The following is a 26,627-nucleotide window of genomic DNA, read 5'->3' on the forward strand; positions in this document are numbered from 1 at the left end:
TTTAAAAGTTTATTGTTTGTCAAATTCTCACTGTCTGTTTTAAGTTTTATTGCCAATTAACAGTATTTTTACTTCTGCTCAGTCTCCCCACTTGTCAGCTACATATTAGTTTTTTTCTGGAATCCATCATGTGTCAGAACCCCAGTCCCTGTTGAGTGGGTCAGGGAGTTTGCTCACCAATTCAATACTCGGGACTCAAGAAGAAAGGACAGGGCTTGGCACAGGATGCGGCAATTAAATTGAGACCAGATGTTAAGTGACATGTCTCTTTTTCTCAGAGCAGAATCCCCTTAACCCTAGGGTCCCAACAATGGATTATTCTTTTATTCTTTATTCTATTTCTTTGATTTCCCAACATAGCTGAAGATAAAATTTAACCCTGTCATCCTAAAATTAACACGACTACAAAACAATGCTGAAACACCTGAGTGACTCTTCCTATTATTCAAGTTGAATATCTTTAGAGATGGGGGCCGGGAGAGGGGAGTCAGTGGTAACTGTGAGATCTGAAACATCTGACTGTCACTCCCCCGTTCCCTCTTCCTTCAGTTTGACCTTGTTCCCCCTCCCCTTTTCCCCCTTGTTCCTGGAACATGTATGTATGTCTCCATACTTTGATCATGAGCTAAACACGCACCCTGGGTGAGACAGGATTGGATGTTAGATTGTAAGCTCACCCTAGTGTGCGTGGGGACTTCCCCTCTGACCAACATTCCTGTAAAAGGTCAAGGCATGTATTAGCTGTTGCAGCTCAGGCATTGAGTTTGCCCATTCCTGCAGGAATGTAATAAATCTGTCTCTGCTTGACTTGGTGGTCTCCTCGAGTTATTTGGGTAAACTGAGGCAGTTTGCCCCAAACATACCTGATATTGTCCTTTAAGAAATCTATAAATCTACCAAAAAAAAAAAAAAGAAATCTATAAATCCCATAAAGGCCCTTGCCCTAGATGATAAGAGATATTTGTTTGTTGGTTTGTTTGTTGATCCTTCAGTACCTAACAATGCTCTGTACAAAACAGTAAGCCACCAAGCATTTATCGGGTGCTTACTTTGCTCCAGGCACTTCACTTGGCCCTGGGGAATATAAAGAGAAAGATGAGATTGATATCTAGTCTATGAGAGTCCATTTATCAGCAGAGTATATATATATATATATATATATATATATATATATATATATATATATATATATATATATATATATATATATATACACATACATACACACACACATATATATATACATACACACACATACATAGATGTGTGTATACATATATATATATATATATATACACACTCTGATAATTATATAAAATATATACAGAATTGGAAACTTTCATGGGGAGACATTACTAGCTAATGGGAACAAGGGAAGCCCCATGTTAGAGAAAGTGTGTGAGTTTAAAGAAACTATTGATTCAAAGAAGCAGAGGTAAGAAGAAGAGCATTCTAGGCACATTGTAGATGACTAACAAATATGTATTGAATGAACTAATGATTATTAGAATTCTGGGACAGATATTTAGTTATATATATTATATTATATAAGATAATTATATAGTTGAATATAGGAATCATATCAATAAGGCAAAGACCTCATGAAAAATATGAGCATAAAGCAATTTCTGTGTAATCATCAATAAAATGTGACAATCCCTTTTAGCAGACAAGTTATCATTGGAGTCAGTCTCAGTTTGCAAAGTATAGAGCTAAATGCTAAATTAAGACCTTATCTCAACCTTTCCATTTACTTGCTACGTGGCCTTGGGAGGCAGAGGTCTCTCTTTGCCTTGGCTGCTTATTGCAAAGCAAGGATAATTAATTTTCTCCTGACCTTCAGCTTCTCCCACACTCTAGTCCACCTTATCCACAACAACCCGGATAAGCTCTCTTAAATATTATGTTCTGTCACTCCTTTTCTCAACGATGTATAATAGTTAATATGAAGTCCTAGCTGAGTTGATTCTTCCAATTTCCAGTCTGCTTCTCTGGTCTCTTGACTCTAATTGAATCCTTTTGTTTGCTCTCTGGATACAACACATCATTCTCCCCACTTGAACATTGAATGTACTCCTCAATAAGATAAATGCCTATGAGTTGCTTTATTTCTCCTTCCTGACTAGGCTAAAAGTAATAATTTCATCCTACCCTCATCCAGTTTATTGCTATTTTCTCACTATTCACGTTTTGCCAGTCTTTCTAGTTTCTACGGCCCATAAAGTACAAAAGCATCCCCTTGCAAGTAGGATTAACCCCATATGTCAGAATATAGAGATCATCCTTGGGCCAGAGCCTCTTATAACCTATTGCACTAAATCTTAAATCCTGAGTTTAACAACTGAAGCCTTTGGTGAGGAGGTGGCCTTCTGAACCACTGTGAAGACATGCCAGCCTTATTCAAAATACATATGAAATGTTTTTTTAATGACAAAATCACAATTATTAGATCATGAGAGTTTGTTTTCTGAGAGTATTTAGGAGATGAGTCATAAGGAACTGGAGGAAATGAGTGTGGCTGCCTGAACCTTCTCATTCATGTAGCTCTGGACTTGTCAATCACTTCAGTTTTTCAGAGGAACCATGAATTAGAGGCATCCCTCTGACAAGAATCAGTTTCGAAAGTGGTACTAGCTTTGAAAGAAGGAGAAGACAGAATGTCTGGGGCCCTTAAATGGAGTAGCTGAAATGTAGATAGGGTTCAGGGGTGATGACAGTAACCCCAGTTGCACATACTGATTAGAGAGGCTAGGTTGAAATGTTAGCATAAGAGTCAAGGTTCACCTAAAGGTAAAATCAATTTAAACAACAAGAAATAAATATGCTGTAAGTAAAACTGAACAGAATAGAGAGAAGGTTCAGGAACAAAATAAGGACACAAGGACACAAATCCCTGAGGTCCTCAGAAAGGACAAATGTAGCAAAAACTAGGTGAATCAAGGATGATCAAAAGTATAGCAGAGGAACATGTGGGGCCAGAGAGGAGAGGGCTCTTCATTTAGGAAATCAAAGGTGTGTACGAGGTTTCTATGAACCAAGAACCTTTAAAAAAAAATCAAGTAGAAATGAAAGAGGCAGATCTTCAAGGTTGATGTAATAATGTTGACTGAATAAATGACGAATGCTAGACTGTTAGAATGACTCTTAGGAGACCAAGGAGGCTTCTTGTGGCTGTCATCATAAAATGGCCATAACTGCAAACCCAGGCATTCTCAAGGGACACTGCAGCCATTTCATAAAGTATAGCATTTTTTCCTGTGGTGGTCTTCTTTATATTAATCTATGAAGTCCTCTACAAACAGCAGCTGTTTTAATAACAATGCCCCTAAGCTTCTGTCTTGGGTAGATGCCGGAGGATCTTGATTCCTTTTGGGTAACTAAGTCTTAAATAAATGAATATTTAGCATGTACATGAATAGAATGACAGGTTGATGGTGAATGGTCTAATCTGATTTGGCAGACATGCAGATTTCACTGGGGCCTAAAAATAAGGAAGAATAATTACCTACTGGAGGATGGTGGAATGAGTCAAAAAAATGCTCCCAGGAAAGAATTCTGATATGTGTAATTAACACATTAGTATGAATAAATTAAGTCATGAAATAATAGAATTTTAGAGGAAGACAGTATACTAGAGATCACTCCCCTTCTTATTTTCATATGAGGAAACTGAGGTCCATGGGAGTGATGTGACTTATCCAAAGTTACTTTGAGCAGTGGATGAATCCAGAAGCCAAGTCACTTAACTCTTCTACTTAATGTAGTGGAACAAACACTAGCCTGAGAAGACCGGTTTATGAGACACAATCTGTCTCTTATCAGCTCTTTGACATTGTGTAAATAATTTCTGGCCTGTAGGCCTCAGTTTCCTTCTGTGTGAAACAGGGGTAATAATACTCATGTGACGTCATTTCTAGGGTTGTTTGAAAATTAAATGAGATTACAGAAGAGAAGCAAAAACAAAATGCTGTACAGATTTAAACTATTTTCATTGCCATTCCACCAGGGCTGTTTCTTCTGCACTGTAGCAATGTAATATCAATAACTTAGTTCCCTCAAGGAGAATCAACATTTTAAGCCATGTCTCAATTATTATGAAAGGAAAGATTTCTTGGAAAAGGAATGTTCAGAATTAGGAGCTTTTACTTTGGTTATCAAGGACTTTTCCAGTATTTTGCTGTATGAGGCACCATCTACTCCTCTCTATTAAGTTACCTTTTCCTGAGTGCTATCACATGGTTGCAATTTCTGAATAATTAAAATTTAAACTGTCATGAGTATTCTAAAGAGAACCTATAAGGAAAAAAGGTAGAGATAATTGCTTAAGCTATCAGTAAAAACTGTACTTTGCCCAAAAGTTCTGATTGCTACTGTTTTTACTTCTCAGATGAAACATACACACACATACACACAAACTTACATGCTCTGATTATAACAAAATATGTAATATGTCCTGGAGTAGAAATTAGGTGTCAGCACCTTAAAATCTTTCTTCTTTAGGCACAGTATAATCCCTGAAACCTATATAAAAACCTTGTGATCAAAGTTTTTCTTTTTTTCCCATATGAGACTTGATCTTGTACTTAACACTTTTCTTCTAAATCATGCTGATTAATCAACTACAGAAAACTGTTTTAACAGCCTGTGACACTTTGATTTTTTGATGTTTCTTTAATGGTAGTTTAATTAATAAAGCAGTACCTTGTTTAAACCTTGGTAACAGGGTTACCTTTATTGGAAATAGCCTTTTCAGCAGAACTGTGAGAGAGGAATAATACTTCACCACATAAACCACAATTCATCATTATCCATGTGATAGTGAGATAGTTTATATAACTACATTTGACTCTATTTTCAAGGTGAGTGACATTAAGTAAGATTGATATAAATTTATGCCAGGGGTGATTTTTTTTCCCCCACAATGTAATTGCATAGTAGAGAGAGGATTACACACTAAAAATATAATTTCAAAAATTTACTTTCAAGTCTTAATGTAGTAGTATATAAAATGATTTGCAAACCTTAAAATTCTATATGACTTTGAGCTATAAGACACATACAATTATGTTAAATCTACTGTATAATGTGAAACAAGTTAATGAACTAATATATTTTCTCCCTCTTTCTTTCACTCTTTCCCTCTAGCCCCTCCCTTCTCTTCCCTTTCTTCTGTCTCCTTGAAAACCCTTGCTGCAAAAATTTACTACAAATGAGATAGATTCTACATATGTAAGGTAATGTACTATCCTATCTTTTTGCCTACTTTACTCTTTTTTTTTTTCTTGGGTGGGGCAATGAGGGTTAAGTGACTTGCCCAGGGTCACACAGCTAATAAGTGTCAAGTGTCTGAGGTTGGATTTGGACTCAGGTCTTCTTGAATCCAGGGCTACTGCTCTATCCACTGTGCCACCTAGCTGCCCCCTCCTACTATACTCTTAAGCCACATTTATTTTCTTCCTGCCCTTCCCCATTTCTATACCCCAGATAATCAGATGTGAGTGAAGAGATTTGGTCTTTCAGTAGAAGTTCTTAAGTTATCATGAGCCCGTTTGGAAGTCTGGTGGTTCCTGTGGACCCCTTCTCAGAATAATGTCTTTAAATGCATAAAATAAAATACTTAGTATTACAAAGGAAACCAATTATACTGAAATACCTTTAACAAAATATTAAGAAAACAAGTTCATAGGCTTCTGGTTTAAGAACATCTGCTCTATAAGACCACAAAATTTTAGAAGGTGAAATGATCATGGACATCATTTAATCCAAAATGTTCATTTTGCCTATGAAGTCTAGAGAAATGAAGTTTTCCAGACAGTTGTCAATGCAATAGAGCAAAGAATGCTTGTCTTTGGGTTCTCAGTTTGCTATTCTATTCACTTTACTGATTTGTTATGATCGATCAGTCTTCATTACTCTCTGGAAACTACAAACTCTAAAGTAACAAAGTCTCTTTATAGAAACAATAGAGTTGAATCCTCTCATCATTGTGTTCCCCTAAGTCTTTCATCTTTGATCTATCATGTTCAAGTTCTTCCAATGATTTATGTGACAATATCTAAAATTTATCATGATGATAAAGCTTATCTGCATATATTGTAGCTTTTTTCTTTAAACCATTTACTTTTATCATATTATATTTTATCTTATTAAACTGAACCTACTATTTAACCCTGTGAAAATTTTTCCTATAAAATAATTATGTCAAAAATTTTTGTGGTAACCCAATTATTATTAAACCTAACCAACATTATTATTATCTAGCCTTTTTTTTTCTACCCAACAAGGAAGCTGTACAGGAAGTCACTTGCCTTGTTGAAATCCAAGAACACACCAACATCACAAATCATGGCATATTGATATCCAAAGAATGTTGAATTATACAATTTTTGTTAGAGGAGTATAGAACCTAGCTTTTTATGCCATGTAAGTGTTATACTAGATATAAAGTTATGCCTGGTATCAGGATAACCTGATGTTACCCTATATTAGCTGTAACACTCTGGGCAAGCCATTTAATTTCTTGTCTCCCTCAGGATCAGTCATCTACAAAATCAAGCTGATAACAATAACACTTTCTTGACAGGAGAGAATCAAATGATATAACATATGTAAAGTTCTTTGGAAATGCTTAAAATTCTGTATGATGTTAGCAATTATGTTAAATAAATGATTCAGTACAATAAATATATATCTATAATGCTATAATTCACTATATTTACCACATTTAATATTCTCCATAACCCTTCTTTGCTATTTAAGTTTTTATCTATTTTTCACTCACTATTTCACCAATATTTTTGTATGTGTAGGTAAAAGAGGGTAAAATATGAAACTTTTTTGGACTTTTTTTTTCTCATTTAGTGTATATTTTATTTGCTAGCAAAAGCAAGGAGTACTCTGAGGCCTTAGTTGATGACATTAATGACCCTACTTGATAAAAGTAAAAGACAGGACACACATGGTTAACTGCTCCAACCACTCAGGTAGAGACTTGTTAAAGTAAATCACATCTCTGACTACAAGTGGTTCGTGTCAATATCAGTCATATCTAGGAATAAATTACTCATATGATTTCCCCAACCTCACCTACAAATTGAGAAACAAAATTTTTGCTGAGAGGTTTGGATTATGAAAGTAAATATAACAATGGCTTAGCTGCTTTGACCAGCCTAAAGGGATTGAACAATTTCTTCTCTCAAACCTTTTTCTTGACAAATATTTCTGACTGGAAATTTTGTTGTTGCCTGCTTCTACTTGGGGCTCTTACATTTAAATTCATGCCTCAACTTTCTACTGTTACTCAGAGCTTTAGATCTATGACTCCAGGGATAGATTGATAGCTAATGCATTTATTAATGACTTACTAAGTGGCCTACACTGTGCTAAGTAGTGGGGATAAATACAAGTAAGGTCATTCCTACCCTCAAGGAGCTGCCATGTTATTGGAGGAAAAACATTCATAAAGAAAGCTGGAAAAAGTCAGAGAGACAGCAAACAGCAAGGGTTGAACTCCATCTTGGTTGGTGTGCTCCGGAGCTTGTGACCACGGAGCATGTTAGGAATCTATTTCTAGGGAAATGTTTTCAAACTTGGTCTAGTAAAATATTTTAGGTTTTTTATTCTCTTAGACCATAAAATTCTAGGGAATTCTCTGTCAATTCATATTTTCACCTACTTGGCAACTTCTAGCTTTAGAAACTTGCTGGGGTCTTAGAGAAGTTAATTGATTTTCTTGGGGTCATAAAATGAGTATGTATCAGAGGCAGGTCTTGAAACTTGGTCTTTCTGCCTCCAAGGTCTATACTCTATCCACTCAGCCATACCACCACTCGAATACAATTAGTATTCCTATGACTATTATAATTTTATTGATAGTAAGAACAGATGCCATGGTGGTGCTTCTTTTTGATGTCTTTGAGTTTTCAGAGAGCCATGTTTGTGGCTAGCAGATCAGACTATTCTCTACTAAACCAGCTTCCTATCAACCACTGTGGCTGTCTCACTGAATGATTTATACAACTGTGTGGGGAGATGTCAATAACAGTTCATCCAGTTCAGGGGATAACCTTGGATACTGACATGAATACAGAAATTACACTATTATGAAATTCTAGTTGGTTAAGCTACCTAATAGTTGTATGAATTTGGACATATCAATTAACTTCCCTGAAGCTGTTTCCTTATCTGATAAGTGGTGATAATAATAAACTTCCAGTGTGATGTGAAACTCAAATGAAATATATATACATAAAACATACTACTTCTTTACTCTGCCACCTTTGTTTGAACAATCACCCTCTTCCCCATTCCCTACTCCCAAACAAAAGCTTATACTTCAACTCTAGGTCCTCTGGCTCTGAATAAGTGAGCCTTTTATCTTATTTTGCCAGGAACCAGGCCTCCACAACACTTTCTGGCCCTTTCCACATTAAACTAATCCCTACCCTCCTTCTAGGTCCCCTTTCTCTTTTTATGTATTTTCCTTTTCCATTAGAAAATAACTTCCTGGGGAGCAGCTATGTGGTGCAGTGCATAGATCAGTGGCCCTGGATTCATTAGGACCTGAGTTCAAATCCAGCCTCAGACACTTGACACTTACTAGCTGTGTGACCCTGGGCAAGACACTTAACCCTCATTGCCACACCCCACTTCCTGCCCTCACCTTCCCCCCCACCCTGCAAAATAACTTCCTTGAGGGTGGGGACAATTGGATACATTAAGTGCTTCATAAAAAGCTTTATCTATGCATCTATCAATCTATCTTATATACTGGGTAGCTAGGTGGCACTGGCTAGATAGAGCACTGGCCCTGGAGTCAGAAGGACCTGAATTAAAATCTCACCTCAGACACTTACTAGCTGTGTGACCCTGGACAAGTCACTTAATCCGAATTGCCTTAAAACATTCAGGGCCTTATCCAGTCATCCTGATATGTATCTTGCCACAGGACCCAGATGGCTCTGGAGTAGATAGTGAGGTTGTTGACCTTGCATAGCCCTCCCTTCTCTTAAATCCAATTCAGTGAAAGTCATAACATCACCAGGATGTCAATGGTCCTCTCCCAGAATGAAGAACAACCAACATCTGCTATGCACATATATTTTTACTGTAATAAGCAAGATGTTTCAGCATCTTTCATTACTGAAGTGAACATTCCTAAAATATAGCTAATATACTGCTATACTACACACACACACACACACATCAGGCAAATCATCAATCAATAAGAGCTCACAGCAATAGGAAGCTACTTTGCAAAGCACTACAAAGTTCCTGAGCACAAAGAGTTCACAGTCTAGTTGTCAAGACAAGCCATGGATACAAAACACTGTGTATTTTAATATGCTAAATATTATGATACAGGCAAATATAGGATGATAGCACAAAATAATACTAATTGCAGAAGACCTACATTATTCATTAACACCAACTGAGGTTCTGTATTGGTATCATTTGTCAGGTCTGGGTAACTTCCTAAATGTCTTACTTTAACTTGAAAGTATACATTTGCTTATTTTTATAGTTCCATGATAGGACAACATTACTACCAAAATTCCATTAAGAAAACATAGGCAATCGGGGAAAGAAAGGGGGAGGGGGGCAGAAAGGGAGAAGGATAGAGTGGTGAAAAGGAGTGGATATGAATACCATAAAAACAGCCCAGTAATTCTCCCCTGTAATACTATCTAAAGTCACTATTCTTAAAGCTGGCTTTCATACCTTTAGTGTAACAAATATAATGGAGTAGGAATATTACTTACATGTCTTAACTATAAAGGGGTTTGAAGATAATTGAGTTGTGGTCCATCAAATAGCCTTCGTATACTAAAGCGAGCCTTCAAGCTAGTATGTGGCCCATTTTAAACATCCTATACTATTAAACTGCCCTAACAGCATCTTAAAGGACCAAAATAATAATTCACCAAATCTCCACATGTGGTATGAAAAGATTAGACAAGTCTTAAGCAGGCAGGGATTTAAATCCTGTCTGATAATACAGTGGTGAAATTATACACAGTAAAAGCAGAGAAGAAGGGGTAAGGGTTTAGCAAAAAGGAAGATTTAATCTGGGGACAAAAACCTTCATATAAATCCAGGCTTTCTATTCTGGATGATTATTTCATAAGCTGGATCTTGGGCTGGTGATCTCTTAAACTGATTACTGAAAAAAAATGTATGCACTTTTAGAAACAGTTACTGACTGACTTTCATTTCAGACAGGCTTCCCATCACTTTTTATTCCTTAAGAATATGGAATTGCATTATACTGTTGATATTTTCAAATAATACAGAAATCTTGAAATTCAATTTGTCCAAAAGCTGTGTAATTTTAGTGTACATTAACTACAGCACATTTGAGAAACCTGTGATAAAAGACCACACTGAATATATACACAGAAGAGACCCAATTCCAAAAGATAAGATCATTTGGTCAGAGAAAGCAATAATGATGGAGAAATATTTTCTCCTTACCATTAAATTATTATAGTTTGGCCAAGAATAAAATAAGTCATCAGAGTTTCCTCTAAAAAGACCACTTTGTAAGAAAGCCAGAATTCCAGGATTCTTTATTGTGTTGTGCTTCCCTTGGCAAGTGATTTATGTGATTTGAACAGCCTTAAACTATAGGAAGGTTTTAAAAGCTTTAAATGTTTTTAAATTGGTAAGATGACACTTTGTGTTAACAAAGACAAACTATAATCCATATGTAGCTATTATTAGGCAGAATGTAATTATTTATTCTAATGTTTATAATAAAGAATTTCAGGTATAGTGCTATTTATCCAACTGAAGGAGTTTTAAAATTTTACATGTATATAATAATTATATATGTATACATATACATATATATAGTATGCACATGTATATATAGAAATTATCCTAAATATCAGTTTATCAATGGTAAATCAATAATAATAATTATATAATAATAATAATAATTAAATAACTCACAGGTTAATGCTTTAGAAATGAATTGCCTAACTGAACTGTACATTAAAAGAGAATTAAATCACCAATAGGTAAAATGTTCACTAACACTTCAATCAAACAATGTTATTACTAAAGCTAAAATGTAGATAACATTCCCAGGACAATTCTCTTATTTAAAAAAATTATTTAACTTAATTTAATTTTATGTCAAGTATCTTTAATGCCTCAATTATGTAATTGGTCTACATTGTATTTTCAGGATTGGAAGGGGGAAAAAAACAAGCAGACAAACAGACCATGGGCTGATAAAATTGTATATTTAGAACTTGAATATTTCTTAGTCTGACTACTTTTTAAAGATGAGGAAACTGAGACCAGACATTAAGTAAATTGTCCAAAGTCCTATAGGTGATAAGCATAAGAGGTGGAATTTTTTTTGAGACTTGGTCCTGTGATTCCAGAGCCAGATACAAAACACACACACACACACACACGCACACACACCAAAATGGAGCCTGCTTTAAACAACCAAAATTTCACTTGGACTATGGCCTATTGCTCACCTCCATTACTACTGACATAGCTCTCCATGATTGGGTTCACATAGGTAAATGACAGACATTGTGCTGTATCCCACAGCAAGCTCTCCATAAATGATGGTGGAATGAAGCAATGCTTCTAAAGTTAAATGTTGATGAAGCTATCCACGGTACATAGTACGTCTTCTGCAAATGCTTGGTGGTTGCTGATTGGATTGTCAAAACCAGATTTGGGGGCCAGAATTATTTGTTTATTTGCTTAGACAGGTTGATTGGATGATTATTAAGTCCTCCACTTGACTTTGCATTTTGTCTTCACAGACTAACAGTCAATTTATTGAATCCAGATGGTTTATTACTATTTTTGCTAGTACTGTTATTAACATTGTTGTTCACATACAGCTTCCATCTTATGACTCAATGTCTTGCTTATATTATCTGTTTCATATATCAATGCACATGTCTATGAATAAAAGACATCAGAAAGCTTTTTAAAGAGCAGGATTATTTAATATAATTTTCTTTTATTCCTCTGCACAAAACGCAGCACAGTACCAAAAAACATATGAGGTCTTCCAAAACTACTTGATGCATTTAATTATAATGTTACTGATTTCTAGTGTTAACTTGCTTCAGTTTTAACGTACACTAATACTAGGTAAATCATATATTGTTAAACTATAGTTGGCACGTGGCTTGGAGGGGATTGGGGTCCTCAGGACTATACAAATAAATTATAAGCTTTAGCTAGGCCCACCAAGCTTCTAGTATGTATTTTTGTTTTTTAAGTACCAGCCTACCTATATATTCAGAGAAACCCATGACCAGTATGACCACAGAGTGTTCAGTTTTTTGGCCAAAGTAACTCTTAAAAAGCAAACCACTGCTTTATAAAGAAGTTTCTGTATTGGAAGACAGTACACCCGCACTGATAAAAATCACTCAGCCCTAGATTATTGAAGTAATCTGTTTATCATTCTCGTTAGCAGGCCAAACAAATATCAATTTGACATCGAAAAAGAATACTGTTAAAAAGACTATTTGCTTATTTTAGAAGTACAAAGGCAAATCTAGCTGATTATTCTTCTATTGAATCTTACAAATCATACTAACAAAAGTAAAAAAAAAAAAGGCAAACATTGTTTTCTTTATGAAATAAATAGGCAACATAGTATAGTGGATAGAGAGCCAATCTCAATGCCCAGAAGACCTGTGTTCAAGGTCTGCCTCTGAGACACATTGGTTGTTTGACAGGGAACAAGTACTTAACCTCTCAGGGATATAGGTGACTCTCAAAAATTATAAACTATAGAGAAGACAACAGTTTACTCACTGAGAAGTTCCCTACATCAGTGAAATCACAGATTCAGTCCCTCTTCCTTATCCTTCTGCCATAATACACTGTAACTGGTTGGTATTAGAATGGAAAACATGGCCTTAGTATCTCAGCTTAGATACTTTAAAAAAATAGTATCAGAAGTGTGTGTGTGTGTGTGGGGGAAGGGATTCTTTCCTAAACCAATGAGCCTACATTTAAACATAGATCTTTTAAATAGTAGCAGTACTACTTGAAGCGTAGAGGCACTAATATTGAGAAAAGGGAAGTTAGCTAGTCTTAAAATGCAACTTCTGTGTTGGTTATATTTCATCAAAAAAAAAAAAAAAAGCAACAACAACATGGAAATGAGATGCAATTTTCTACAGCCACAAATAGCCAGCCCTGAGGAAAGTTAGAAAAATATCAGTGCAACAAATGTGCTTTGCTAAGTATAGAACTCATGTCATCCTCAGGGATTGTGACTTTGAAATTGAACATACTGTTAGAGATTTGTGTTTTAAAATTTGACAAATGGGACAAAACCATCTCTTTGTAGAATTTTCTTTGCCATGCTTCTAGGGCATCATAGAAATCCCTCAAGGCAACACAAGGCATATAAAGGAAAAGAAACTATATATTTTGACTTAAATTGATTTTTATCAAACTCTTGTTATTTGGAAAATAACTCGTGATATTCCACTAAGCTGCATAAGCATCTACTAATCTTATGTAGGTGAATACCTGCCCAAATTCTAGTCACAGTAAGACTAAGGTTATGTCTACGCAAATAGAATTCATTGTTTAGACAAACTACATGTATTTTAATTCACTGAGAGGGGATGATAGCAAAGAATTTGGAACTCAGATTTTCCCATGAATTGCTTCAACTCTACACATTTTCATTTTGCTTATGCAGATACTGCCCTGTGGCCATGCCTCCATAATTCAGTGCTTTTCCAAATATGGCTTTATTTTTTTTCTCTCTGTATATCATTTGTTTTATTTTATTGGATTTAGATTTTGTATCAAATATAAGGTGGGCTAGAGACCTGGCTAAGTCATCATGGTTAGATATCACTATTCACACCACATCTTACCATTAGCCTAAGTAAATTTTTAATTCTTATCTTAAGCTTCTGGAAGGAGCATCAAGTAGTTATTGGTCCAATAACTTATCTTCAACTATCATTTTAACTGTTTAATAATTCATTTAAAATTATGTTTAACTTACCATCTTCCAAATCTATTTGTGGTGGCTTATATATCAAGTTCAAAACAAAATATGATAACTGGGAATAGTAACAGTGTAGAGATCATTAAAAGAAAACAGTCAGTTGATAGAGCCAGGTGATTAATACAAATTGCAGTGAACTAGATGGTTAAGTTTCCAGGTCAGGGTAAAAAAGAATAAACAAATATACATGGATTTCATTTTCTTATGAAAGATTCATACACATATGTCTAGAATTAAATGCAATGTTTTTCACATGGTTCCTCATATACAGAATATTGGATGATACAATGGACTATATTTTCAACTATGTTTTTACAAAATAACTGAAATATTCAAATGAGCATTTCAAATATTCACTCTTCACAAAGGAAGAGGGTATGATATTAAATTATAACCCAGTGAAGATGTCTGTGGAGATTTATCATGTGCTAATCTAAATTAAATAGAGGGATAGAACACATAGACTCTAGATGAATGGATGGTTTAATAAAGCCTTGTTCTTTCAAACAGTAGTTTTTTTGGTTTTTGGTTTTTGGTTTTTTAAGTGAGAATTTGTTGGGTGATAAACTGTAGTGCCTAATGACTGAAATCTCTAACAAGTGTTTGCTGTATGATCTTATTAATTATATATCTTGTTGATAAACAATCTCATTGATTTATTCATTTATTCAATAAACATTTATTACGCATCAACCAGGAACCAGGCCTTGTGCTAGGTGATAGAGACACAGTATTTTATGAAGAAAACTGCCTTTTTATATGATAGAAAAGGGTTAGTAATTATAATAAGCATATAAAGGGCAAAACAAACTGTCTTGTAAAGAAGTAGATATTCAGGAGAATATGCTGGGAACAGGTACTTCTGTAAGGGTATGTGGTCATAAAAACATGATCTGAGTGAAGGAGATAAACATATTAATGGTGTTCATGGAATCTTCATTTAAATGGGCATAGTCACAAATCAGAGTGTAAGCATTACAATGTGTTGCTTTAATTTTTTTTTACTTTTACTTTTTATTTTATTTTTTTATGTTAAAGACACTCCAAAAGGGGAATTTAGGAATCCTGCAAAGAAAAATTGCTTTTGGAACACAGCTCTGCATTTCCAGTCCCTTGTCAATACTTACATTCAGGCTGGGTGGCCACCTTAATAGGCTGAGAACTCTCCCCTGGTCCCCGTTCATTATAGGCCACAACTCGGAACGTGTAAGTTGCTTCTGGCTTCAGGTTTCCCACTGTAAGTTGAAGGGACCCAGGCTGGGATGTGTTCAATGCTCGCTCCCTGAGAAATAATAATTCCATAGAAACATTACACTTAATCTATTTAACTAGTTTTTTTTTTCTTAAATGTGGGAAATAGAGCAAAAATGTCTGCAAGATAATGTGGGCAAGATAGGCAAAAACAAAAACAAAAAACCTGCTCACCTAATTCTTACTTTGGGATATAATTCGAAGATTTCAAAGTTTTACTGTGGAAAATTATCTCACTGGAAGGGCCTAGAGATAAATGCCATGGGGCTTTAGGAAGATGGTTGGCTAGGGGATATTATTCATAAGCTCTATATTTTAGAGATTCTTCCTTGGACTTATTAAAATGTCCAGTGCAAAACTTCTAAGAAACAAAGAGTTATTGAAAGAAAAAGGAATATCCGGAAGAGAGAGAGAGAGAGAGAGAGAGAGAGAGAGAGAGAGAGAGAGAGAGAGAGAGAGATGAATTTGGTACACATCCGGCTATTCACACAAATAAAGGTTCTGATTATTCCACAAATTAAGCCTTATCAGTGTTACAAACAATTGCATTTCCTTTTATTTCAGCATCTGTATTTTTCTTTGGTGAAGAGTTTATATATGTACTAGTACTAGTGATTTGCATTACTTTAAATCTTTAAATTCAGCCATTGAAGATAGGAGAATCCTTTTATATAAGGGAAAATAATGACATTTGGACCTTCAAATCTTAGGGCACATTTCTAGGTGGCCACCAAAGCTACCTTCCCCCTCCAGATGTCTCTAATAATTATATCATATTATATAGAGAAAAACAATATATTAATAGTACAACAAATATATTATTTTAAAATATTTCATGTTCTAATATTATATTAAAATGCAATATGTAATCAGATTAGATACTTGCCAAACCCTGAAACTGAGATGATCTAGTATTATTCCCGTTTTACAGAGGATCAAACCAAGGCTTAAAGACCTTTAAGTAGCTCATCCAAGGTCATACAACTAGTAAGTGCTGGATTTAGGACTAACCTTAGGGTTGAGAGTTATCTGGAGGGGTATAAGAGAGAAAAGGCCTTCTCTCACCTCCATTTCTCCCTTAAAAATATCTCCCTAATGCATTCCACCATTTAGAGGTACTTTGCATTATTAAGCTTCAAAGCCATAATTAGCATGGGGCACCATGAACCTGGTTCCAGGGTGCCAAATCTGGTGAACACTGTATGCTTACTCGTAGGAAAATTTCTCAGTGATCCAGAGACCATTGACTCCATGAAACCAAAGATTCAACTTCAACTTCGAGCCTTAAAGAGTTGCCTGGGATATTGGGTAAAGTGACTTTCCCAGAGTCAAATAGACATCATGTTTCAGAATCCAGATTTTCTTGACTTGAAGGTAAGCAGCCCACTCATTATAGGATATTACTTCTGTTCTTTGATATCTTAGTGTTGATTACTTTATTTTGTTTTTTTGTGAGGCAATTGGGGTTAAGTGACTTGCCCAGGGTCACACAGCTAGTAAGTGTCAATCATCTGAGGCTGGATTTGAACTCAGGTACTTCTGATTCCAGGGCCTGTGCTCTATCCACTGCACCACTTAGCTGCCCCAGTGTTGATTACTTTAGTCAGACTTTTATGTTATTTTTATTTGTCATTTTGTAGAAATGGGAGCTTTTATAAGAGGTAGTCAATCTTGGTGCATAGGTTACTTTGGTTAATTTGAAAGAGGGAAAATCTTAGTAGAATGCTAAAGGTGGGGAGAGCATTGGTCAGCAACAAGACAGCATGAGGGACTTAGGACCTAGGTGGTGGGTAAAGGAGAGAGAAAATAATAGCATGGCAAACAAGGTTCAGATATGTAAGAAGCTGATAAAATAAACTTTCTCTACCTGGAAATTTTTCCATAGGTCCACTGACAATCATGTGCTACTTTTTGAGGTAGTCAATCCCTAAGATTCATAAAATATTTAAGTGTTCAAAGTCCATAAGCAATAACTAATCATATTGAGTGTCCATAAAAACCCATCAGACAGAACAAATGTCATGGTAGAGAAAAATAATCTAGCAAAGGAATAAATTACATGGTAGAACAGCATCTCTAGGAATAAGTGGTGTATCAGTTTTTCAAACACAAACCTGGGAAAGTGACTTTACCTGATAAATTCACAACTATGAAACTCTAATACAAATTGGTTCATCGTATTTAGAGCTGAAGGTCTGACCATTTCACTCCCTGATCAAGAAACTTTACTGACCTCTTCTTCAACCTCCCCCACATATCCCACCCCACCCCCCAACAAACATTAGGTTAAGGATAAAGTATTCTGCTTGGCATTTAAAGTCTTTCATAATCTGGACTATCTTTCAATGCTTATTACACATCAGTCACACTCATACATTCTATTTTGTTGTTGTTATTCAGTCATTTCAGTAGTGCCCAACTCTTTGTAATACCATTTGAGGTTTTCTTGGCAAAGATACTTGAGTGGTTTGTCATTTCCTTATCCAGATCATTTTATGGATGAGGAAATTGAGAAAAACAGGGGGAAGTGACTTACATAGGGTCATACAGATAGTAAGTGTCTAAGGCCAGATTTGAATTCAGGAACATGAGTCTTTCTGACTTAGGACCAGCACTCTATCCACTGTACCTCTTAGCATACATTCTATACTCCAGCAAAGTTGGATTACTTACACTTCTGAATACATGACATTCCATTATCTGATTCCACTTTTTGTATGGTCCCACCCCAATTCTTGAAATGCCTTCCCTTCTTACCTCAATCTTTTGGAACTTTTATCTTTTTTTAAAAATTTAAAAAAAACTCAACCCTTTCAAGAAGCCTTCCCTCTGTGGTCAGTGCTCTCTGGATATATCACTGGATATTTATTTTTATTTTATTTTATTTTATTTTGTGGGGCAATGAGGGTTAAGTGACTTGCCCAGGGTCACACGGCTAGTTAACTGTCAAGGATCTGAGTCCAGATTTGAACTCAGGTTCTCCTGAATCCAGGACCTGTGCTTTATCTACTGTACCACCGAGCTGCCCCTGGATATTTTTTTTTATATACTTTGTATTGTGTCATCAAAAATCATGTCATATCTTCCCTGTGAAGCATAAGTTCCTTGAGGGTAGTGACTGTCTCACTTTTTAAAAATTTTGCATCTTTAGTATTCATCACAGTTCCTGACACACAGTAGGAACATCCTAAATGAATATTGTTTGACCCTGGGAATTACATAATTAGACTTTCTCATTTAACAGCTGAAGAAATGGAAACCCAGAATTTCCTGACTTGTCAAATGTCACACAAAGTAAGGGGTCCTCTAGACTCAAAATCCAGTGCCCTTTCCATGATGTCAAGCTGCTTCTTAAAAACAACCTGTGGTTATAAGAGCATTAGTCATTAGGTTTCTTTTAAAATACCATCCTGGTGATTTAGAATAATGATATGATATAGGAAAATTCAATTTACACAATTTTGTAGAAGTATTCCTATTATATCACAGTGATACAACATCAAGATAATTCCTTTTCCTTTCCCAATTTAATTCTTTAGTATTATCTTTCTAACTTTATCCCTTGAAAGAAATTCATTGCAGTAGGAACATTGTTCAGATTTGGAATCAGAGGAACTGGGTTCTAATCCCGGTATAGCTATTTTCTATCTGCATGGCCTTGGACATGTCATTTAATTTCCTTAGATTGTGGTTGTCTCATCTGTAAAATCATGGAGTTGGATTTGAAGATGTCTAAGGTCCTTCTCTTTGAAACTCCATTGAATTCTAGCAACATCCAATTTATGCCAAGGTGATACAACTTCATAGTATCTTGGAAAATTGATGCTAGAACTTCCCTCCAAAAGATTGTAGAGCATTGAGGAAGGAAGACAGGCAAACCACCACCATCAGGAAAAGTCTCACCAAAATAATTTTCAGTGAGTTATGGCTCTGTCAGAAGCTTTTTATTGGTATTTCCTATCAGATTCACTTTGTCGAGATAAGTTAAACAAAAAGGATCCTCAATCCACAGAGCTGCTGAGTGGGTTCTGATAAGAGGTAATAGTACCAATTGTATGGAGGGGGAGAGTTTCTTCTTCCAGTTCAACAGTTCCTTCATGATATCTGATGTCTTCATTTGTCTCTAGGTTGGTGTTTGCAATTTATTCTCTTTGGACTTTTTCCTCAGGCTCCACTGAAGGAAGAGCCTTCTGTCCACGGTGACATATCCCTATGCATTGTGGGAGGGCATCTCTGTGCCTCTTAAATTGTCCTTTGTAGCTCAGCTCTGCGGAATAAGCTCTGAAGCATTTTTTTGTTCACCTGGTAGTGAGAAACAAATATTCCACCAAATAAAGACAATTGGTGTTTTCCATTGGAGAGTACTGAGCTTGTTTTCTATCTTTCCCTGGTCCTAGCTGTAGGTATGCTCTGCTCCATAATATTTCTATTTAAATTGTTAGTAATTAGGGATGCTCTTTCTCTCCCTTGTATGCTCACTCTTTATTCAGCACGACCCTGTAGCCCAGCAGATAGAATATTTTGTTCCTAAGAAAGAACTGCATTTTAGCTACAATGGATTTCATCATTTCATCCAATTACTGTGTTTGGGGTGTTCTACCTGTCACTGAGTGCTTGCCTTTTCCTGGCAAAGCAGCAGGAACTGGAGATCTCTGACTCTTACTAATGTTCTCTTCTATGATTCTGAAGACATAATTAGCCTTCATTTCCTGAGAGCTCAGATTAATGGCCTGGAGCAGGAGATACCTTGCCCTGCAAAACCTCATTCTTTCACTCCTTTCCTCCCTGACTCTTATTTGATGGTTTAGATTGAAGACAGTGAGGAGAGGTGCCCAGATACCTCAACTACGTAGTAGAGATCCCATCCACTGCAAAGTTTAAAGAAATGAATATATTTCTTACCCAAGATACGCATTCTGCAACACACACACACACACACACACACAAACACACACACACACACACACACACACACACACACACACACACACACACACACACCCCTCAACACCAATGCTACTGTTAACTGCAGGGGTTGTATACAGTTTTTCTTTCTGCTGTCTCAAAGAGAAACCAAAATTTGAGTTGATGCATACAATAGAATTTACTCCTCAGAGTTTTGGTTTCTATTTGCTTTGGGCATATCTTTTGAATGTCTTCAGGAAAGAATAATTGGTGTCATGGAACAGCTAGGTCACAGAGTGGATGGAGCACTGGGTCTGGGGTCAGGAAGATACCAGTTCAAATCTGACCTAAGATACCGTGTGAATCTGGGAAAGTTACTTAACTCTTTTTGCCTCAGTTTCCTTATCTGTAAAATGGGCATAATCATAATATCTACTAGACAGGCTTGTTCTGAGGATTAAACAAAATAATAGTTGTAAAGTGCTTAGCGAAATATCTCCATATACCAAGCACTATTTAAATGGTAGCTTTTATCATTATTGTGGCAGCTAGGTGGCACAGTGGATAGGGTGCTGGGCTTGGAGTCAGAAAGACTCATTTACCGGAGTTCAAAAATGGCCTCAAACACTTACTAGTTGTGTGACCCTGGGTAAGTCATTTAACCTTGTATGTCTCAATTTCCACATCTGTAAAATGATCTGGAGAAGGAAATGGCAAACCACTCCAGTATCTCTACTAAGAAAACTCCCAAAAATGGGGTCACAGAGAATCAGACATGACTGAAAAATGTCTGTACAATAACAGATCAGCTACTGCAGCAGGATCAGCATAATCAAACAAGTACTCCCATTTTCACCTGATAGAAATAAGGGTAGAGTAATGAGGATGCCACTAGCTTGAAAAGTTTTCCCAAAGTCCTTGACAAACTCATGGAATATTAGGTCTGTAAAGGATTTTAGTGAGCGTCAAACCCAATCTCATTTAATAAGAGAGAAAGCTGTATCCCATAGAGGTGGAATGATTTGCCCAAGGTCACACAGCTAATTAGTGGCAGAGCTGAGACTAGAATATGTGTTACCCAACTCCTAGTTCAGTGTTTTCTTCATTACACTAGTTTGCCTTGATTAGATTTGCTTTTTGAGGTAGCACAGAATGAAACAGGTAATGCTATATCACAGGTTGGTACCCATGCCCCTGTGTCCAGAATAAATGACATTGAATCAAAAATAAATCGAATTATCCTCAACTCCCCTTGACATTTTGAGATTCAGATTTTTATACTCTTGTGAAGAAATCTGAGTTTATATGTTAAACAAGAGACAGCTTCACCATGGATCCTTTGTAGCAGTTTTCAATAAAGATTTTTGAAAAAAATGGATGTATATAATCTTGCATAAATACCAGGGGTGTTAAAATGTAATTACAACTGTTCCTTGGAACCCCTAAGGTAACAAATGCTGTCATAAAGTGTCAAACACCTAATTAGTTGCTTAGAAGTGGAAAAAAAGCATGTTAATATTCCTTGTTGTGAAGAGAATGATATTAATTTTTTTAATGGACATGATTTTGGCAGCCAGTTAAAAAAAAACAAAGCAAAACTATTCCTACTATTATTTCTCACTCCAAAAGTGGCAATAGGAATATAACTATGGTAGAATAACATAAAGATAAATATGGAGAGTTTACTGGCACAGAACTGGAAAAATGCACCTTGTATTTCTTTCTTTCTTTTTTTTTTTTTGTGGGGCAAAGAGGGTTAAGTGACTTGCCCAGAGTCACACAGCTAGTAAGTGTCAAGTGTCTGAGGCCAGATTTGAACTCAGGTCATCCTGAATCCAGGGCTGGTGCTTTATCCACTGTGGAACCTAGCTGCCCCTGTATTTCTGATAAATATGTAAAATATTGATGCTGTCTATTTGGGGGGGGGGGAAGATATGGGAATAGCTGGCTTGGAATTGTCCTTTCCAGTGTTCAATGAATCAAAACTCTTATCTTACCAAATAATCCAAAAGTATGGATTTTTTGTTGTCCTAGAATTTTAGATCTGGCTGGATCTTTATGGGTTACCTGTTCTATTCTTCAAATAAGAAAAGGGGGTCCATAACTTTACCAGTTAACTGTTGTTGTTTGTACTTTGTTCTCAAAGAGGACCATGGTGTTGGTGTGATGTCATGACTTGCAGTGAATTGTATTTAAGTGAAGGAGGGCTGTGCAAGGTCACCAACCTCACTCTTTCCTCCAGCACCATCTGGGTCCAGTGACAAGATGTCAGTCAGGATGACTGGAAATAGCCTCAAATGTTTAAGGCAATTGGGGTTAAGTGATTTACCCAGGGTTACACAGCTAGTAAGTGTCTGAGGTCAGGTTTGAATTCAGGTCCTTCCAACTTCGGGGCCAGTGTTCTATCCACTGAACCATTTAGCTGCCCCTACCAGTCACTTAATGGTAGAGTAAGAGTTATAACTCAGAAACCTTAATTTCCGAGCATGTGTTCCCATGACATAAAAAGGAAAGAGAGAGGAACCAAATGGTCCCTTTCTTTTTTTGTAAGAAAAAGCTATATTTATATGTTATGGGAGTGAAGGATGGAAAGGATCTTTGTAAATTTTATAATGCAGCATCTAGTATTAGTCCCCAAGCTGAGAAATCTAAACAGGTTTCATATATTGTAGCTATAGACAGAAAAAAAAGAAAATCACAAATTTGATTTGCTTTTTATAAAATTATACACATAAATATGTACTTAAAACTTTTGGTCATGAATCAGTTGTTCAGTCATTCTGTCATGTCTGACTCTTCATGACCCTATGGAGCGTAAGCACACCAATACAGTGCATGGGATTTTATTGGCAAAAATACTGGAGTGATTTGTTATTTCCTTCTCTGGTGAATTAAGGCAAACAGGATTAAGTGACATGGCCAGAGTCATCAGACACCTAGTAAATGTATGGGGCAGGATTTGAATTCAGGTCTTCCTAACTCCAGGCCCAATGCTGTATCTACAGAGCTACCTAGTTGCCTCTAAGACAAAGAGAGGTTAAGTGACTTAAATCAGTACTTTCATCTAAATCCGTTCTTTTCAGCAGGGACTGCAATTATAGGATGATTTATATCATTCATATATAAACTACAGCTAGGTCCCATAGAGTGTGAATAATGAATTTCTGAAGTGGTTGCTAGTATTTGAATCCATGCTATTTAAAGTCATAATTATACAAAATATGATAATTGGTTCCAGCCTAATGGAAATGTTTTCAATGTGCTTTAAGTGCCTTGGACACCTATTAAGCCTTTAACAAATATAAGATACTATCTCATTTGCTATTCCTGATAACCTTGCAACATAATAACAAAATAATAAAAGTTTATACTTATATCACATTGCATGAAATATTTTCCTCAAAATAATTTGGGGCAAGTGTGATTATCTGCACTGTTTACAGATGAAGACACTGAAGATTAGCATGGCAAAGTGATTAGGCCTGGGCCACAAAGCAGATGAATGACAAAGTCTGGAGCAGATTCCAGGCCTCCTCCCAATACACTGTGCTCACTTCAAAGAGGATCATCAACAATTGAATAGTCTTTAAGTGATCAAAATGGAAAAACAATACAGTAAGTATTTAAGTAGTTCTCTAATGTTTGCAAAGCACTTTCTTCAAAACAACTATGTGAGTTGGTTGGATAACCCATTTTACACATGAGGAATGGAGGTTCTGAAATGTAATGGGATTGGCTAATGTGGGACTCTATTCACCTACACACACAATCACCCATAATTGCCATTAATAAAAATTATATTCAGATTCAGGCTGTCATAGCTTATCTCAAAATGAATCCTCTCCTCTCTTCTGTCTCCTCTCCTCTTTTTCTTATTTCTTTTCTTATTTCTCTTTTCACATATTGATTCTCTCAGTCTCTCCATGAAAGGGCTATTAGGGTCTCATAACTGGACCAATCACATTTTCCATATCTTTCAAGGTTCCCACTTCACTTCCCTGGATCTTAGTTCTCTGATTTATAAAATGTGTAATGAAGTCTAGGTTACTCCTAAAGAACTTTTCAGTTCTAAATTTCTGATTTATAGCTTGCCTCTCACAGGTTCATCCCCAAATGCTAGACTCATTCTATTAGAATTAACACTGGGATGCAGGACCTGCAGTTTCTCTAGCCACCTAACACAGGTAGGAAAGCTTGAAACTTTCTACAACCTTCTTTCTACATAGCTAGCATGGAACAAACTTCAAGGACCCTTCCTCTAATGGCTTCCACATGTGCCCACAACCACACTTTGTATACTCTGACCATGGAATTAGCCCTTAGGTTATGAACTAATATATCCTACCTCCTCCATTTTTTACTCAGGAATGTTCAACACTTATTCTCATATATTTGATTTTTCTTTCTCTATTTTTCTTATTTAAAAACTGCTTCATATTGTATCCCACATATATCCAAGGGATGAAACACATTGAATCACTGGCATCAGAGGAGTTTCCTGAAGCTTTAAATAGCTGCGGACCATTGCTTGAATACTGAGTCTTCCTGGGATAACTTACTTTTCCTCCCTTACCTCATCTCACCTGCCCAGGGATCCTTAACCTAATACTTATCATGGGATATGTGAGTATATTGACAAAAGGGAGAGTGATAATCAAGTTAGACTTCATTTGTGGCAGAGCTGCCTTGGGGAATATGATTACCTGAACAGTTTGGTGTGTTGTTTTTTTTTGGGGGGGGGAGGAAATCTGTGTTTTCCCCTGTATTACATGAGGGAAAGTCTATATTCCCTGGGGAACTTATTTTGCATGGGGGTATTTAGACACAGAAGATACCAAAAACCAAGCAATGTTGACTTTAATGTAGTATATGGCCCCAGGACTTGAAATCACTCCAACCTCCTACACAGAACGGGGCTACCAAGGATAATGGCTTACTCATTCACTACACCTTCCCTGTTCTTTTAGGCATTCATGTCTACATAGGACATTGGTTAAATTCATGATAGCATCTTGAAGGAATATTGAGACTGGGGTTGTAGTACATTGTATCACTCATCACTTGCACGGCCTTGTTTATGCAAACCATTCCTTTTCTCATACCTTGGTCAATAGCCAGAGGAATCTTTGGCCCCTCAGTCTTGGTTCATATTATAAAATGTTTCTATATGTAAGATTTAATCATAGCCAGTTCTAGCTAGAATCTGCTGTTGAGACTCTCTCTTGCTGATGCAACACAGTTATAAATTCATCTTCGTCATTCTGAGCAGTTCTATAGTCCAAGCCCTTTGGTGCAATGAGAAAAGGCTTATGTGGTTCATCTTTGAAAATTCCCTTTGCTTTTAGTCCTGGTTCTCTGATCCCACTGCATTACTCCACCAGCTAAACATCAGTTGCCATGGCAGACCCTGAAAACCTTATGTAAATCCAAGCCCTCAGTGGTTCTGGGCCTTCTAATGGAGTAGAATATACCTCACTGCAAGGAAGGGCATCACCCTTCATGCTGCCTTGGGAGAAGGTGAGGTTGAGGTAGACAAAATGCTTTGATCTAGTCACGTCCCATCTGTCCGTACCCTTTGATACTGTGCTTAACTGTATCAAAAAAGCATTATGTTCCATCCCAAGGATGCTATGTGTCATTCATCTGAAAACCACTCCAAATTTGTATGACTTTGTCTGATAACCTGCAATGTCTCTTCTAGCTTTATGATTTTGAGTAAGTAGACAAAAAACCAAACCAAAAAAAAAAAAAAACAAATCAAACCTTAAACATACAACTTGATATCTGCGAAACAATAACCTCCATTGAATTCATGCTTTTGGCTTTTCAGGCTATAGATGTCATTCTCCTCTGACCTAGGAAATGAAAGCACTCTGGCAGGCTTAATAAAAATGATAACACTTGCATTATTGACATCATTAACCATCAGACAGCATTATTGCTATTCACAAACTCATAGAGCTTTAGTAAATTGCCTGACAAGTTTGCTGCTTACCTGAGGTGAATGTTAAAATGCATGAGATTTCTTTTTGTTGATATTGCTGTTGCAGATATTGGATAAAGAGCTCTACAAATGTGCTAATAAGTATTATAACTAAAGGCTTCAAGACTTAATGGGCCCCATGAAAAGTTAGGGAATTCATAAAGCCATCATGATTTCTCAACAAATTTGATATTATCTTTTAACTTATTCTCACTAAAAACACAAACTGAAGGTTGATGTTGCTTGCAGTAATTTATTGACCCACCATAGTGATGTGATTTATGATACTCATCAAAGGAATATTAAATAAAAATAACCAAAATTGTTTCCCCTCCTCTTTTAAAATGCCATATGTATCATAATAGCAAGCAATACTTGGTATTTGAATACACATACATAGACAGAGAGACAGAAAGACTGAGCTAGAGAAACAGAGAGTTATGCAAAATGTCAATATTGGCAGCT

At 36.2% G+C, this 26,627-nt stretch overlaps 1 protein-coding gene across 1 annotated transcript in view; it reads right to left on the reverse strand.

The window, feature by feature from the left end:
* The window catches only part of DCC (DCC netrin 1 receptor), a 1,450,760-nt gene that overhangs the window by 395,071 nt on the left and 1,029,062 nt on the right, over positions 1–26,627 (reverse strand). The window contains exon 9 of the mRNA XM_043979362.1: positions 15,151–15,305. Coding sequence (XP_043835297.1) covers positions 15,151–15,305 — 155 coding nt within the window. The remainder of the gene's footprint in view (positions 1–15,150; positions 15,306–26,627) is intronic.

This window comes from Dromiciops gliroides, chromosome 1 (genome assembly GCF_019393635.1).
Source record: "Dromiciops gliroides isolate mDroGli1 chromosome 1, mDroGli1.pri, whole genome shotgun sequence".
In the NCBI taxonomy this organism is placed as follows: Eukaryota; Metazoa; Chordata; class Mammalia; order Microbiotheria; family Microbiotheriidae; genus Dromiciops; species Dromiciops gliroides.